The 18,120-nt window shown below is 39.5% G+C and overlaps 1 protein-coding gene and 1 pseudogene across 2 annotated transcripts in view; both read left to right on the top strand.

The window, feature by feature from the left end:
• Nucleotides 1-5,502, top strand: part of LOC111323468 (uncharacterized) — a 5,971-nt gene extending 469 nt beyond the window's left edge. The window contains exons 2-3 of the mRNA XM_088740721.1: nucleotides 620-1,660; nucleotides 2,986-5,502. Of these exons, the coding sequence (XP_088596847.1) occupies nucleotides 622-1,660; nucleotides 2,986-4,001 (2,055 nt within the window). The 5' untranslated portion in view covers nucleotides 620-621 and the 3' untranslated portion in view covers nucleotides 4,002-5,502. The remainder of the gene's footprint in view (nucleotides 1-619; nucleotides 1,661-2,985) is intronic.
• A 359-nt stretch (nucleotides 5,503-5,861) lies between these two features.
• LOC111323470 (uncharacterized) lies at nucleotides 5,862-13,092 on the top strand (annotated as a pseudogene). The gene is made up of 2 exons (XR_015993884.1): nucleotides 5,862-7,547; nucleotides 11,859-13,092. The product of XR_015993884.1 is annotated as an uncharacterized LOC111323470 (transcript).
• The last annotated feature ends 5,028 nt before the right edge of the window (nucleotides 13,093-18,120 follow it).

The raw sequence follows: 18,120 nt of genomic DNA, 5'->3' as shown, positions 1-18,120 counted from the left end.
CTATGAAATGCCAGTTTATGTAGTTAATGTTTATGCAGTTGTCATTGAATAATTTCTGTTTATTTGACGCTGGATTTTCTCTTTCTTTCGGTGCTTCTGTCTTAGGAGCATGTGCTCAACTTACTTGCGCTGGTCTTGGATTTGCCTTCAGTGGATCCGGAAATTCGGCTGTTGGACCTTTTTCGCCGGGCCAGTGAAGAGCACAAATATAACTTAAGTGTTTCTTGTTTTGTTTTTCTCCGTAAAAAATTAACGCGAACAAGCCACTAGCCAACGCTTACACTTTGCCATGTCTCGCGAAGGTTTTGGGAAAGGAATGAATACTTTCTTCCCCGATTCCTTTCACTCTTTGAGTGATTTTGGCCATTTATCTGAATATCTTGAGTCTGTCTTACACTCAACCCAACAACAGTGTTTGGTACCAACCATGCCGCTTCCTTTTAGAACGCTAAGTCATTTTTTGACGAAATTTTCCGTCGTTTTGTTTTAATTTTACAGCTCTCTCTAATACATTTCCTAAGCAGGTGAGCCTGTGCGGGGGGTCTCATAGGTTACACGTAACAAAATCTATTTTTAGTAATAGTTTACAATTTTACCATTTTGCGTTTCTCGTTCTCAGAAATGGACGATCATAACTCTCACTGTATTCGACCGGTAGACAATTTGCGAAATACAAATAGCTGTGATGTTTTACGCGACGAAGGAAGAAAAGCTCTGGATGCCTGTGTAAAGGTCAAAATTAAAGGCAAACTAGAAACGCGCAGATATGACCGACTGAAAGCACTAGATCGACTTCGGGGCTGTTTTCGAGCAAAACAAGCAAAGGGATGTGATTCATGGTTGGATTTTTGTGAGTTCGCACTACCCGCTGATCGAGATGGGGATCCCATCGATTATGCCAAGACATACACCATTAATGATATCCATGACGCGCTCGTTAAGCTTGATGACATTCCCTTCGTTGAAAAATACCCAAAAAAGGAGTCTGGTTCGGAGGAGACGAGGGTGTCGATCGATGAACGAAGAGATGCCGTTGAAAGAGAGTTGGAGGAAGCGAGAGCTAATCTAAACGGAGGACGGAGGTATTCTTTTACGGTTGCACAGCGTAGAGTCAGGGATTGCTATGCTAACAACTTGGCAGGGAATGATGCCACTATCAAAGCAGATCCATCAACGCGCTCATTCAACATTAAGGATATTTATGATGCGGTTCATTCCCACGATAATCGAAGTATCGAAACAAGCAGTGTCCCAAATGGGCATGTATACGAGAAAATACGTGCGACTAGGGCTAGTATCGAGAGAGAATATGAAAATGCTGCGACTCTTTCTGAAACTCCTCACAGATACAACGGAGATGAAGCAGAGCAACGCTTGAGAAGTTGCTATTGTGATACAGATGTTCCTTTTACAAGATTTACTTGTGAGTTTAATATTTTGCAACTTCGTGAAATACTTCACAGTAATGATAAAAGTATACAACCTCACAAATACCCTGCCAAAGGGCCTGGATCTGAAACGCTAAGGAAGTCAATTGATGAACACAGAGCCAAGTTGAAAGAAGAATATGAGACTTATTCAGCTTCTCATGCTATTGGACAGAAACCCCATGAATATTCCCGCAATGAGGCAGAGCATAGAGTGAGAGACTGTTTTGCAGGTAAATTTGAATACAAGTTCCTTCTCAGTTAAGTCGAGGATTTGCCAAGAATCGAGAAACTAACTTGGAGCTGCAAAGATAATTTTCAAATCATATTTTTGTATGGGAGGGAGTGGATGGAGGGTGAATAAAAGTGTATTAAGTGTCTTAAAGATCTACCACAGCAGAAAATTTATTGATATTGTTTTTCAAGTTGCATCAAAAGTCTCAACTAGGGTCACACTGAACCACATCCCAAAGTTGAACCTAACATTGGGTTTTTGCCAAAGCCATTTGTTTCAAGATGGGAAAACAGACTAACTAATTGAAGAAATGATAAATGAATAGTTAACCAAAAGATTCTGGAAGTTCTTCCGCTCTGCAGAAAAGCTTTTTTTTTCTTTTTTGAGAATATATATACTGAAAATGAACATGGTATTGCGACATTTTCTATAACTCGGTATACAGTCAGAAATAAGGTGACACTTTGGCCAGTATTTGAAAATTGGTGGTTGGCTGAGTAAATTCTACATCTGTTCACAGCACCTACACATTTGTGAATAAACTTCATGTCCCCACACAATTTAAAGCAAAAGCTGGTTGTGATTGTATGCAAGTCCAATTATGGCAGATACCAAGCTTAAAGCAGGGAACTAACTTCACCCTTGGACCCCTAACAATGACTAGGATTTAATTTTTCTTTACAATATTATCACTCCTCAATGATGCATACATGATCCATCACCAACTAAAGAAGCTCCCAGTTAGCTCAATTGGTTAGAGCGCCAGACTGTTGTGCGGGAGGTCAAGGGTTCAAGCCCTGGCCAGACCAACACTCAAGGTCATAAAATAACTGAGAAGAATGTGCTACCTTTCTATAATATCAAAAAATGGATAGACATTCTTATCTTCTCGGATAAGGATGAATAAACAATAGGTCTCGTCTCCTGCATCTATTGATTAGTTAATTTGGTTAGGCAAGGGATGTTAAAGAACCCACTTACAAGATTACTGTGATGTAGTCTGGCCTGTTTACTGGGAATGGGTTGGGGGGGGGGGGTGTTAATGTGGGATCCACTGTAATTGGCTAAAGCTGTGGTGGTCTCCCTGCCTGAAATAATTAGGCAAAGCTAAATACATGTAAAAGTGATTGTTCCACAAAATTTTTAGCACTTTAGGAAATGTATAGAGAACAGTATGGAGAATATGCATACCGATATGTTGGGGTGTGACAAGTTAAGGCAAACTGGAGCCAAATAAATTGTTGTTTTAGTGGTTATGTGCATCTTAGGGGCATTTAACTTTCATACAGCTTTGATGCAGGAGATTGGTATAATTCTTTCCAGGTACCTTTCCAGGGGATGGTGACATGTTTCCCTTAAAGGAAGATGACAGTGGAATGCCAAGGTTTTACCAAACATTCGACATCTCTGACATAAAACAATCTATTGACTACTTTGATGATAAAAAGCTACTTGAGAAATATCCAGAAGGAGCATACTCTGAAGAATTAAACAAAAAGATTGATGAACATAGGAATAGTATCAAAGAAGAGTACGAGGAAGCTACTACTATTAATGAAATTGAGCATGGCTCTGGATTTATCATCCAAGATCACTTTGTACTCACCAACAAGCATGTGATAGATACCTACATAGATGATAAAGACAGATTTGAAATTTGCATTTCTAATGCAAAGAATCATGACCTGCCTTGTGAGGTCCTCCATTTTGATCCAAGAAAAGATGTTGCATTGCTGTATTGCAAAAGTCTTGATTTGCAATGTAGTTGTATATTTCCATTGGAATTATCAGTGCAGCCACTGCTGCCAGGAATGCAGATATTTTCTTTTGGTTATCCCATGAGTCACACTGATGAAACTGCTCTTTTTGTGACTGGGAATGTCTCTGGTTCCAAGAGGACCTTATCAGGTCATTCCTTGACAGTACTGAACTGCTCATTAAACCATGGCAATTCAGGGGGTCCAGTACTTGCCTGGGTTGATGATCACCTTACTGTTGTTGGCATTGCAACACAGAAGCATATTAAAGATATTTTAACACCAAATGAAAGGCTGACAATTGAAAAGATAAAGAAATCCTTGCAAACGCGCACAATTTCTGATGTACCAGGCCATTTCTTTGAAGGAAGATACACTTGGACAGAAATTCCAGAACCTTGTCAAGTCTCAATTCATCTGCTCACTTTGAAACTGTATGATGCTCTGGAAACACACTCGTCATTCAATTTGAGTAATGCATTGCAAGGAGAGTTGGTGGTTGAGTTTATCAAAGATGCAATCACTAAATGTGACACAGAGCAGAAAAAAGAGCTGAACAAAGTACTTGAAACACTTAGGTGATTTTTTTTTAAACTCTAGTCTAGGAATACTTTTCAAACCTATTTTAATGTTGCTCAAAGGGATATTTTTGTTTTTCTTTTCAAAACAGAAAACAATTTTGATTTACAGGCAGACCTGTTTTAGACTGGGTCAGAATTTGTCGCAAAACAATGCACGCATATACAGTTCAAGAATTCTGTTTTACATTTGAACTCCTGATATTTGATAAATCATTGTGCTGTGTCAGTGTTGTACATATCATTATTAAAAACTGGATTATTGGATAATGCAATTCAAGACTTTTTATTGGCGTAGCCATTATGGCATATGAGCCACTATACCATAATCTACAAATATGGTAAGCGTACGTGTCAGCTTAAAATCAAAAGGGAGCTAAAAAATCCAGTTTCTTCTTACAAAATAATAATTTCTTGGGGGCGTTTTTAATAAAACAATTATTCCACTCGCGCTTGTTGGATATGAGATGATTATAGCCAACTCCGTGCTACGTGCCTCGTTGGCTATCTATCATCTCATATCCAACGCACGCTCGTGGAATAATTGTTAATTAAGCTATTATGATTGAGAGTATTCAGAGAATTGTCACATCAGGGAGTCAACCTCTGGCTTAAAATTAATAATAATGTTAATAATAATGTTAATAATGTTATACATATCATTATGCTATTATGATTGAGAGTATTCAGAGAATTGTCACATCAGGGAGTCACCCTCTGGCTTCAAATTAATAATAATGTTAATAATAATGTTAATAATGTTATACATATCATTATGCTATTATGATTGAGAGTATTCAGAGAATTGTCACATCAGGGAGTCAACCTCTGGCTTAAAATTTGGTCTTTTTCATAACTTTCTTTTTTGGATAATGTATTGAAATGATGAAGTGGTTAAAATAATTGTCGAGTACTTCTGAGTTAAATGGGATGCATTTGGATTATTCATTTACATCTTTCACAAATGCCTTGGTGGCAGAAGTAGTTTAGTTTCCTGAAGTCACAATCAGAAGTTTTCTTTCAATAAACACAACTGTTTTGTTTTATTCTCTCACAACTTCTCTATGAAAAAGCACACTCAAAGTAACCGCATGACTGCACTCATGTGCAATGTCAATCAAACTCAACTAAAGTTTGGGCTCAGTCTCTGACACTAAAGTTTGGGCCAAGTCTCCAACATGCCTTCTCTAGTGAGCTTTTATAGACTGAGTTATGATGGTTTTGTTGGTTACTTTTTATCTGAGAATGGAAACACATTTTTTCATCATCAGATATTGGGGAAAGGATTTGCCTAGAGGAATGATGAGATGACTAACTTGGATGTTACTATGCTTTTTTTTTTTTTTTTTTTTTTTTCTTTTTCACCTGTGATGGTTGTACCTACAATAACTCTTTCCTTTCTAATAAACATTGACATCCTAAAAAGTAAAATCAGGGATAACTACCTTAAGCATGCAATCCAAGAAGATTTCTTGATGTCTAAATATATTGGTGAATTGTCTTGACATTCAGCGCCGCAGCAGTTTATGACTTTTACCCCTAACAAATCTCTTCAGACAATGGCAAGGATTCTGGTCTTATTGCATTTGATTCTAGGCTTCAACATCCCCCCCTGCCCTCAACCCCCCCAAAAAGCAAACAAACCAGAGGCATTTGCCTGTTGACAGTGCTCACTAATATACTCCTCCCCCCCAAAAAAGGTGGGCAACATTGGGTTAAAATTGAGTCAAGATCGCAATTCTGTTGTTACACTCACTCTTGCCCTCACTCATTCCCTCATCGCGACAACATATGTGGTTTTGCCTCCTACAGGAGGCCGTCGCTGAAAAAACTGTATATGTATATGTATATTTAAAAGATGTAAAAAAAGTATAGGAGCAACTTCAGAATACCCGTCCACCTCATTTACATGTGTCGGGAGGCTTTGAAGAATGAGGCATAACACAATAGACATTTCTTATTTAATGACATGTAAATAAGTGGCCGGGTACTTTTTTCCGATGTTCACTCTTGCAAGGAGGGGAAAGAAACACATTTCCACGAATACTTGCACCTGTTTCTAGCTGAGGAAAGCCTGTAATTAATGTAAGTCAGAAGTAACCTCGTCAAATTCCTTTTTCTGTTTCAAAAGGGCACAGAAACCAGGTTGACCTGGGGCTACTCTCTATGACAAACCGGAAGACATCATCTTGAAATGTAGGTCTTACCCCATATGTTGATAACGACCCTTCAACTACTAAGCTCCCAATTAGGTTTCGCTCCAGACTACTCTCAGTCGCCTTCACTCAAACTGCGTGGTTACATATGTATTGCACCATCTCCGAATTTCGAAGGTGCAAAGAGAAATATGGAGCACCAGGTGCAGAGAGCTCTATGTAGTGTAGGTCTTACTTCTTAAAGTTAATGCGTATCTTTGACTGCTATGGCTCAGGTTGTGAAGTACAGTTTTACCATTCTGCATTTCTCGTTCTCAAAAATGGATGATCATGACTCTAACTGTTTACGACCGGAAGAAAATTTTGGAAATACAAACAACGGTGATGTGTTAGGCAACGAAGGAAGAAAACTCCTGAATGCCTGTGTGAAGGTCAAGATATACGGCAAACCAGAAACACGCAGATATGACCGAGAGACAGCATTAAAGCGGCTGGAGGGTTGTATTAAGCCAATGAAACCTTCTGGATGTTATTCATGGTTGTGCATTAACGAGCTCTTATTACCCACTGAGGTTGATCGAAATGGGAATCGTACTGATTATAACGAGACATACACCATTGCTGATATTCATGCCGCACTTGTAAAGCTTGAAGACATTCCCTTTGTTGAAAAATACCCCAAAAGAGGGCCTGGTTCGGAGGAGACGAGGGTGTTGATCGATAAACGAAGAGATGCTGTTGAAAGAGAGTTGGAGGAAGCTAAAGCTAATCCAGATGGAAGACAGAGGTATTCTTTTACGGTTGCACAGCGTAGAGTCAGGGATTGCTATGCTAACAACTTGGCAGGGAATTTTTCCACCATGCGTCCTCATATACCCATGTCACGTACAACCACATACAATATTAAGGCTATTTATGAGGCAGTTAATTTCCGCAAAAGACAATGTATCGAAACAAGCAGTTTCTCGGATGGACCTGTGTATGAGAAAATACATGCAAGTAGGGTTAGTATTGAGAGAGAATATGAGAATGCTATGGCTTCTACTGACACTGCTCACAGATACAACAGAGATGAAGCAGAGGAATGTTTGAGGAGTTGCTACTGTAGTACAGATGATCCTTTTCAAGGACGTCATGCTGTATTTCGAGGGGAGGTTGATATTTTTGAACTTCGTAAGGCACTATGCCTTCATGATGAAAGCAGAACACTACCTTATAAATACCCTGAAAAAGGGCCTGGATCTGAAGAGCTAAGGAAGTCAAATGAATTGATGAACACAGAGTCAAGTTGAAAGAAGAATATGAGACTTGTTCAGCTTCTCATGCTATTGGACAGAAACCCCATGAATATTCCCGCTCTGAGGCAGAGCACAGAGTGAGAGACTGTTTTGCAGGTAGGTTTGAGTTTAAGTCTCCACAGTTAAGTCAAGGATTTACCAAAAAGTAACAAACTTATAGACTGTGAGCTGTCCCTCCTTTTCTGCAAAGTCTGTCACAGGAGTTAAACAAATATCTGTGAAAAATGTTGAGGTAACCATGCTGCAGGAAGCTCTTGGAGTGATGCCAATTCACCACAGGAGCTTTATAAGTGAGGTGCTCGAAAAGAAGGGACTACAGACCAAGCCCAAGATTTTGACCTAGCATGGCTGAGTGGTTTTTAGCTGTCAAATTTTTAATCTCTTTTAGGGGTAACCAATGAGATTCATTATCTTAATTACCAGTCAATCTTCATGTCTTCATGTCATTGCAACTCACAGGTGATCTCAGAAAATAAAACCATTCCAAATTTTAAGGTGCACAATTAACTGGAAAACTGTAGATTGTTTCTGTCCGTAAAGACAGCTCTCGCAAACAAAAATCCCAAGAAGATAATTAGGACGGGCAGGCCGGTGAAGGAACCATTGCAGAAAGACTTTTGCCACAAGTGTGCTTTGAATTTGTCTTGAGAGATAGCATTCATGTAGTCTTTGTCCTTTTCTAATAAGTGAGCTGTTGGAAGGCCAAGCTTGTTGAGTTTTCCCACTTGTTCCACCAAGATGCTGTTAGGTGGTGAAATTACAAGGACACATGTTTTGGAGATTTTTGCAAAGCAAAACCCTTGGTATATAACTCTCTTTCCAAAGTCTGTTGGCAAAATTGCAAGAACTTCTTTGCCAGCTATAAGATTTTATAGTGACTCAGTCTGCTCTGATTTCACTGAATGAACTGTTGGAAACTGCAATGTTTCAATGTTCCAGAAAATATCCATACCCCCTATGGAAGGGATTTGCCGTATGACCCCTCTCCTCTGGATTTTCCGAAATTGGCCCAAAATTAACCCCCCTCCCCTCCGGAATTTCCTAAAATTTCACACACCCCTGGAAATATTGCTATCTCTTATTGAAGGGAACATATAAGTAGTTTTTTTCACTAGGATGCTAAATTTTGTGAGTTTCGTGTATTTTTTGTTGAATTCCATAACAAGTAAAGCAAATTCCTTCTGCGAATTCCTGATGTACTCGAGTCACAAACAAATTTTGAGTTTCATGTATTTTCAGCTTTTCTGTTCAATTCTACAACAGATCAGCGAATTCCTTATGCCCTCGAGTTACGAAGAAATTGTTGACAAAATTCTTGGCCACAGGCTAATGAAATGTAAGATCGCGTAGGAAATATAACTGTACTTTCTCTCACTACATCAAGAAGAAAGCAAAGAGATCAGGACCTCATCGCGCAATCAGACAGTGTGAGTATCGAATTTGGCTCTACCAAATTTGCATATTTGAGTTAGCGGTAAAATTGCTCGTCGCTGATTCTATTGATAATAAAATTGTCATGCAAAGTTTGACGTGCTGGAAAAGACTCGTGTAACTTCCTTGTGATAGAGAAACAGTCAATTGCAGGAGAATGTAACCAATTAAAAGTTTTTTTTTCCATGTTTTGTGTTCTCGAAAGTTTTCGTTCCGCTGGCTAGAAAATAAACTACCAAAGCGTATAAGATGAAAGAAATACTATTTATTCCTCACCCGAAAGGTATCCATTTGATACAATTTGAACAACAGTTTAAAATCTGGCACTACCCAAACTTTAGAACTGTTTTGTGAACTGTTTTCTTGAAGCTTGGCCTAAAGACTTAAAAATGTGTTGCCGGAGGTATCAGTCCGGTCTTTTTCACGTTAAATGGATTATTGTTCGTGCCTTTGCGAACTGATCACAAAGTTGTTCATGAACCATGGGGCAGGTATACTTATTTAGCTTTAAACGGAGATTATTCGGAAAGTGTTCTTTTGTTGCTCTACCATCACCTCAAGATAAACGCCACTGCCGAAATGCATTAACGTGAACCTGCGGTAAAAGTGAATATCCTTTACAAATAAGAACTAGTGTGACTGAAAACTGAAAGATAAAAGATTTGCAAAAAACAGCGGACAAACACCTTTGTAATCACTACCATTCCGATCGCGTGAAACATTTTATTTTGATGTTTTTAAATGAGTTTCAAGTAGGTCATAAATCACTCATGCTTTGAAGGATAAAAGAGATTGACTGAACATAAAATTAATGTTTTTATATAAGTTTCAAGCAGGTCATTAATTGCTCGTATTTTATATCTTTGCAAATAAATTGTCATGTTAAATTTTTGTGTTTTTTCTTTGTTACTCTCTTATGCGCCACAAGAACCCTCTGGAAATATTTTCCTATGGTCACCCCCCTCCCCTCTGGAAAATTAGCAAATTGACCCCCCTCTCCCCATGGAAAATCCAATCCCTTCCGTGGGGGGGTATGGATATTTTCTGGAACCACACAATGAACATTCTTGCAGGTCTTCAGCCATCTGGAGTGTTGACACATATGACAGCTTTTTGAAAGATTTCTAGCAGATAGCCAATCATATTTTTGTATTTTGAGCGCAAGGCATTGTTCAAACTCTTGGGCTTAGCCGGTAGGTATCCGGTTAGATCACACGGTTAGATCACACCACGGTTAGATCGCACCACAGTTAGATCGCTCCCAGTTAGATCGCTCCATCTGAAAGTTAGATCGCCCCACTCGAAAATTAGATCACTCCATCAAATAAGTTACTTCGCTCCCAACATAAGTTACTTCACTCCATGTGGTAAGCTTTGAGACATGCATCCAAGGTCTTTGACCTCTGGGATCAATACAAGTCAAACCAGAAATCTGCCAGACAGCTACTCAAAGCCTGTTCCTTCCTGAATGGTCCTGATTAAACACAGCAGCAGACAACAGAAATGCCACCAAATGACCAACAATGACTATGATTGCTTTCAAAGAACCGACACTTTTAAACATTGTTAAACTCAGACCCGAGCAAGACTGGGTTCAACTTCGGTTAAAAATGGCGACTCTTTCTTCGTGTAACTATACTCTTACTTATCCATTCATTGTCCATCTGTCTTTTATCAACTTTCTACTTTAATTTACTACATGGAGCAAAGCAACTTATTTGATGGAGCGATCTAACTTTTGAGTGGGGCAATCTAACTTTTGGATGGAGCGATCTAACCATGGAGCGATCTAACCATGGTGCGATCTAACCATGGTGCGATCTAACCATGGTGCGATCTAACCATAAACCAGCCTGTAGTCTCTACTTTTCAAGCCCCTCACTCATGGAGCCCCTATAGCGCATGGGTGTCACTCCAAGAGTTCCTACAGCACTCTTAACAATAATTTTTTTCTACCGCCTTTTTTTGACATGCACAACAGACTTCTCAGAAAAGGAAGGACTGCTCATAGTCTCGTGGACTTGTAGCTGCAAATACAATTTTTAAATCATAGTTTTTTATCAGAGGGAGTAAGGGAGGGGGGAGGGGGATGAATAAAAGTGATACAAGATATTTTTAAATGTGTTGTAAGGATGTACTACACCAGTTGATTTATTGATACTGTCTTCTAAGTTGATTGATAGCTGTCTAGAAGTCTCAACCATTGTCAAACTCAATGACATCCCAAAGGTGAACTTTAGATAACTTGCCACTGGGTTTTTTGCCAAAGCCATTTGCTTCAAGAAATGAAAAAGGACTAATTGATTAAAAAGACGACAAATAAGTAGCCAACCAAGAGATTCTAGAAGTTCTTCTTCTCTGCAGAAGATTTTTTGTCTTTTTTTATTTTTTGAGAATTTGTTTTAAAATTAATGAAAATGAACATGGCATGGCAATAATTTCTCTTGCGTATTGTTTGTCTATAGTTTGGTATACTGTCATGATTAAAGTAAAGTTTAAGCCAGTACTTGAAAATTGGTGGTTGGCTGAGTAAATTGTACTATTATCCACAGCACTTGCACCTTCGTGAATAAACTTCATGGCCCCCCAACAATCCAAGCAAAAGCTGATTGTGATTGCCTGCAAGTACAATAAGACTGATAGCAAGCTAAAGACAGAGAACTTACATCACCCTTTGACCCCATAAGAATGACAAGGATCTTATTTCTCTGTACTGTATTACCCTCAATCATACATTAGGAGAAAATGATCACCAACCAAAGAAGTTCTTGATTGTTATACAAATTCCCCTTGTTAGCACCTTAGTAAAGGAATGGAGAACGGTATGGAGAATATGCATCATGATGTTAGGGTGAAATTGGTTAATTATAGCAAACTGGAGCCAAACAAACTGGTGTTAATGAGGTTATTTGCATTTATGTAGGCATTTAACTTGCATTCAGCTTTGATACAAGAGATTGGTTTAATTCTCTCTAGGTACTTTTCAAGAAGATGATGACATGTTTCCCATAAAGAAAGATCAGAGTGGAATGCCAAGGTTTTACCAAACATTTGACATCTTTGACATAAAACAATCTATTGAATATTTTGATGCTAAAAAGTTCTTTAACGTGCAGAAGGACGAGCAGATTCTGAAGAATTGAAAAAAGAGGCTGATGAACTAGGAATAGTATCTAAGAAGAGTACGAGGTGGCTATTGATGAAATTGAGCATGGCTCTGGATTTCTCATCAGCGACCACTTTATACTCAACAACAAGCATGTGATTGAAACCTATCTAGACGATGAAAATAGTGTTATGCAATTTGCATTTCCAATGCAGCCATTGGTGAGCTGCATTGTGAGGTTGCTCACAGTGATTCTGGTAAGGATCTTGCTTTACTTTATTGTCCAGCCCTTAATTTGCCACAATGTAGAATTTCTCCAATGCAGTTGTCAACCCAGCCATTGCTGCTAGGAATGCAGATATTTTCATTTGGTTATCCCATGAGTGACACAGAAGAAAGTGCTCTTTTGGTGACTGGGAATGTCTCTGGTTCCAAGAGGAACCCATCAGGCCATTCAATGGCAGTGCTAAACTGCTCACTAAATTGTGGCAATTTAGGTGGGCCAGTTCTTTCTTGGGTTAATGGCCAGGTAAGGGTAATTGGCATTGCAACTCAGAAACATTTTAAACAGATTTTAATACTGGATGAATTGAAAAGATTAGAAAATCATTACAAGCCTATGCTATTAATGATGTGTGAGATCATAATGTAGGTTATCTCTATATTCATGGTACATCACTAACCCCCTATCAGGTTTCAATACATCTACTCACATTGAAACTGTATGATGCTTTGGAAACACATTCTCAATTCAATTTAAGTAATGCATTGCCAGGAGATGTAGTGGTTGAGTTTATCAAAAACTTCATACCTGAATACAAGGGAGAGCATAAAGAAGAGTTGGTCAAAGTAATTGAATGGTCTCAATCAAACATTTAATATTCTTTGCAGATCCTTCTTTTTGATTATGTATCTGATTTTTTAAATATTGTTATTTTTGGACATAATTGTATATATATATATATATATCTTATTAACCAAGTGCGAAGGCCCTACTGGGAGAATATTGGCCTGAGGTCTTGACAGTATGGACCTCGCTGCGCTTGGTCCGTACAAAAAAGACCGAGGGCCGATATTCTTCCGGTACGGTCCCAAGCCAACTTGGTTAATAAGAGATTTATTATACAACTGAAGTTCAAAGGGACACAAGTGCGGTATCATTTGGGACCATTCGGGACAGTGCTCAGTCCAATACTGAGAGAATATTGACCGGCAATAGAGCATTTTGATTGGTTGATTTTAGTTATTGGCCCTCTGACTGCCCGAGTTGTGTAATAAAGATAGGTTACACTTTCCCAGGAATATCAAGTCCAGGGGTTGTGATTCAGTCTAAAATAGATCAAGTACTCATACAGCTTTAAATGTAGGTGTCCTGTGAGGTCTGGATACCTGTCCAGAAATGTTTGTATTGTCAAACAGGCCTGCTACTGTTAATGATTCATAGTTATTCTCTGCAGTTGGTAAAGTTATGTTGTAGTTTTTATCAATTCTCTCTCTCAAAGAGAAATTTAATTAAATGATGATGAATTGTGTGAAGAAACTATTAACAACTATTCACCAAAGTGGAGGTGGTTAGTGGTGGATATTTACCTCGCGGCCTCGCAGCTCGGTAAATATCCACCGCTAACCACTGATACTGAGGTGAATAGTTGTTTTAGTAAATACTAAAACAGTGAGGTAATATACACCACCAAAAATTAATTTGAGTGATTTCTTTGCTTATCACGAATGCAAACTGGGATGCCATTTTTTACCGAGTTGCTCGGAGGTAAATAGCAAAGGATATTTGAAGTTTGACTAGGCAATCAGAGAATGCCTTCAATGCTATCTGTTGTTTTAGTGTATACTAATACTATTTAGTATAATTTCAGAGCTGAGCAAAGAGTTTCCAGCAATCTGATTGGTCGAGCGGTTCCTTATATGACGCTATATAAACCGCTCTGCGCGGTTTATATAGAATGTTAAAATAAAATGTTAATAAATGTTACTAAAATGTTATGATTTTAGACCTTTCTCTGTTGTTCAGCTCCGAAATTATATTAAAACAATTATTCGCCTCAGGTTCGGTGAATATTGTTGAATAATCCCCTCGACTTCGCCTTCGGCGAATAATTGTTAATTATAGAGATGATTTTTTAAACTATCAACAAATATTGTGAGTAATATGTAGTAATGGTGTTTGGATTTTTTACAAATTAGTTGTAGGATGAGGTAATTGAATTGTCTCAGTGGATCAATCAAACACAAATTTGTTTGCAGGTCCTTCTTTATGATAATATATCTGATTTTTGTAAGATTGTTGTTGTTAGACAATCTCTAGTTAAAGATGAGGAACAATTTTTCAGGGATAGGCCTATGTTTGGATTTTTTAGAATAATTGTAGGGTGCCTTGAGGCTCTTGAAAAAGAAATGTTTTTGATGTAAAACTGGTTCTTTATTTTGTTCTGCAACTCAAGCATCGTTAAGCAATAGGTCACACTTACTATTAGTTTCAACAAAGTAACCCAGGCAGGAAGTTGGGAGAGCACCAGTAAGTCAGAGGCAAGTGATTCACAAACTCTCCTTGGGGGGGTGGGGTCTTTTCCCAACATTCCAAGTGGGTTATTGTGGCAGTATACTAGTAGAAACTACAGTTTTTTGCTTTATGAAATAAAATTAAATGTGCTATGGGTTTACTGGCACAGTAAATGATATTTTTTTTTTACCAATCAAGGCACTCACAGTATTTCTGTTATTTCATTGAAATGTGTAGGACTATTTTCATAGTTTCATACTGGCACAATAAATGATTTTTTTTTTTACCAATCAAGGCACTTGTAGTATTTCTGTTATTTCATAGAAATGTATAGGACTATTTTCATAGTTTCAAAATCTGAGTGTAAATTTTATATCCTTGCAAGATATTGCTACATATGAGTGATAGACTTGTACTAACTTGTTTATCCAAATTACTTTCATCAATCTCCTCGTTCCAAGCATAGTGTAACTAGCCATTTTTTATTTTAAGAGGGTTCCATACCTTGGCAATGGAATGCGCAGGGAGAGGGGTAGTCAAGTAGGCCAATTATTTGATAAAATCATATTTTAATACAGCTGAGGGTTTCTTGTGTATGAGATCAAGTCCTTTACCATAAAATGTGCACATATCAAGACAGAATTACTGTATTTATTCACTTATAAGGTGCACTCAGTTACAAGATGCACCCTAACCTTTTGAAGACAAAGAATTCCTATCACTGAGAATTTCATACCCAACTCAAAAAACTTAGCCTGATGGTATGAGGTTCGTTAAGACATTAAAGTGAGCTACACAAAACTGCAAGATAATACCTACTTGTTTTTTATAGTGTAAATACACTTAGTTACTAGTAAAAAAAAAATTCTCCCAAGCTAGTTTTCAGGAATTAATCCGAAATAATTAACAATTATTCACGAGCGCGCGTTGGATATGAGATGATAGATAGCCAACGAGGCGCGTAGCACCTCGTTGGCCATAATCATCTCATATCCAACAAGCGCGAGTGGAATAATTGTTTTAGTAAAAACGTTAAATTAAATTATCAAATTTTATTAAATTTTTAGCTCCCTTTTAATTTTAAGCTGACACGTACGCTTACCATATTTGTAGATTATGGTATATTGGCTGATATACCATAATGGCTAAGCCAATAAAAAGTCTTGAATTGCATTATCCAATGATCTAGTTTTTAATAAATTAAAATAGAACATGAATATAAGATATTAATACAATACGTATGAATCATGCACGATCTTCGCAGTAGAGAGCGCTATTTAAGCTGTTTTAGCCGAATAAAAATCACTGCATGAGCGTGAAAAAATAATAGAAATCAAGGGTTTAATGGAGTAAATTACGGAAAGTCACTAATCCAGTAGCTCCCTATTTCATGCTTGGTTTTTTTTCTTTTCTGATATAGCGGAACTGTTAGCTGTGAAGAAAGACCCCTGGGAAAGAGAAAGATAGTTATTGCGCGGCTACCAAGGTATTGCGCTATTCATAGGCACATTCTCAGAGGGCAAGTAATTCATGGCAGTCTCCATATAGACTCCCTGTTACCCAGTCTCCATATAGACTCCCTGTTACCAATTCTCCCTGTGTACCCTGTGTACCCTGTGTACCCTGTGTACCCGTGTGTACCCTGTGTACCCTGTGTACCCTGTGTACCCGTGTGTACCCTGTGTACCCGTGTGTACCCTGTGTACCCTGTGTACCCGTGTGTACCCTGTGTACCCTGTGTACCCTGTGTACCCTGTGTACCCTGTGTACCCGTGTGTACCCTGTGTACCCTGTGTACCCTGTGTACCCTGTGTACCCTGTGTACCCTGTGTACCCGTGTGTACCCTGTGTACCCTGTGTACCCTGTGTACCCTGTGTACCCGTGTGTACCCTGTGTACCCTGTGTACCCGTGTGTACCCTGTGTACCCTGTGTACCCTGTGTACCCGTGTGTTCCCTGTGTACCCGTGTGTACCCTGTGTACCCGTGTGTACCCTGTGTACCCTGTGTACCCTGTGTACCCGTGTGTACCCTGTGTACCCTGTGTACCCTGTGTACCCTGTGTACCCTGTGTACCCTGTGTACCCGTGTGTACCCTGTGTACCCTGTGTACCCTGTGTACCCTGTGTACCCGTGTGTACCCTGTGTACCCTGTGTACCCGTGTGTACCCTGTGTACCCTGTGTACCCTGTGTACCCGTGTGTTCCCTGTGTACCCGTGTGTACCCTGTGTACCCGTGTGTACCCTGTGTACCCTGTGTACCCTGTGTACCCGTGTGTACCCTGTGTACCCTGTGTACCCTGTGTACCCGTGTGTACCCTGTGTACCCTGTGTACCCGTGTGTACCCTGTGTACCCTGTGTACCCTGTGTACCCTGTGTACCCGTGTGTACCCTGTGTACCCTGTGTACCCTGTGTACCCTGTGTACCCGTGTGTACCCTGTGTACCCTGTGTACCCGTGTGTACCCTGTGTACCCGTGTGTACCCTGTGTACCCTGTGTACCCGTGTGTACCCTGTGTACCCGTGTGTACCCTGTGTACCCTGTGTACCCTGTGTACCCTGTGTACCCGTGTGTACCCTGTGTACCCTGTGTACCCTGTGTACCCTGTGTACCCTGTGTACCCTGTGTACCCTGTGTACCCGTGTGTACCCTGTGTACCCTGTGTACCCTGTGTACCCGTGTGTACCCTGTGTACCCGTGTGTACCCTGTGTACCCTGTGTACCCGTGTGTACCCTGAGTACCCTGTGTACCCTGTGTACCCGTGTGTACCCTGTGTACCCGTGTGTACCCTGTGTACCCGTGTGTACCCTGTGTACCCTGTGTACCCTGTGTACCCGTGTGTACCCTGTGTACCCTGTGTACCCTGTGTACCCTGTGTACCCGTGTGTACCCAGTGTACCCTGTGTACCCTGTGTATCCGTGTGTACCCTGTGTACCCTGTTTACCCTGTGTACCCTGTTTACCCGTGTGTACACTTTGTACCCATGTATATCATGTATATCCTTGTATACCTCGTATACCCTGTCTACCTTGTGTACCCTCTGCACCCTGTATATTCATGTATACCCAAGTATATTCATGTATAGCCAAGTGTAGCCTGTATACCATATATACAGGAAACCTGGCAAACATCAGTTGGAATGAATGGAAGCTCTCTGGCCGAACACAATCCCGTTTTGTAGGTTTTGTACAAATGAATTATGAATAACTTATTATGATTTTATTAGCCTGGGGGGAAATCCCATATAAAATGGACTGGGATGCTCGTCTGGAATTTTGAAATAAAATCCTAAAGGAGGGAAATGTATGCGTGGCCCAACCGTTTTGGACCCCTAAATGAGACCATTTCAATCTTTAATGATATGAATCGAGTAAATAAAGCCTGGAGCAATTGGTTCCTGTGATTTTTAAATATATTTTTCATCGCGTGCATGATATGCATGGGTACACAGGGTACACAGGGTACACAGGTATACATGAATATACAGGGTGAGAGAGTACACAAGGTAGACAGGGTATACGAGGTATACAAGGGTATACGAGGTATACAAGGGTATACATGATATGCATGGGTACACAGGGTACACAGGGTACACATGGGTACACAGGGTACAC

The sequence above is a fragment of the Stylophora pistillata genome, chromosome 12 (assembly GCF_964205215.1).
Source record: "Stylophora pistillata chromosome 12, jaStyPist1.2, whole genome shotgun sequence".
Classification (NCBI taxonomy): domain Eukaryota; kingdom Metazoa; phylum Cnidaria; class Anthozoa; order Scleractinia; family Pocilloporidae; genus Stylophora; species Stylophora pistillata.
Note: the sequence above shows the minus strand (reverse complement) of the source record. Positions and strands in the feature narration are given on the sequence as shown.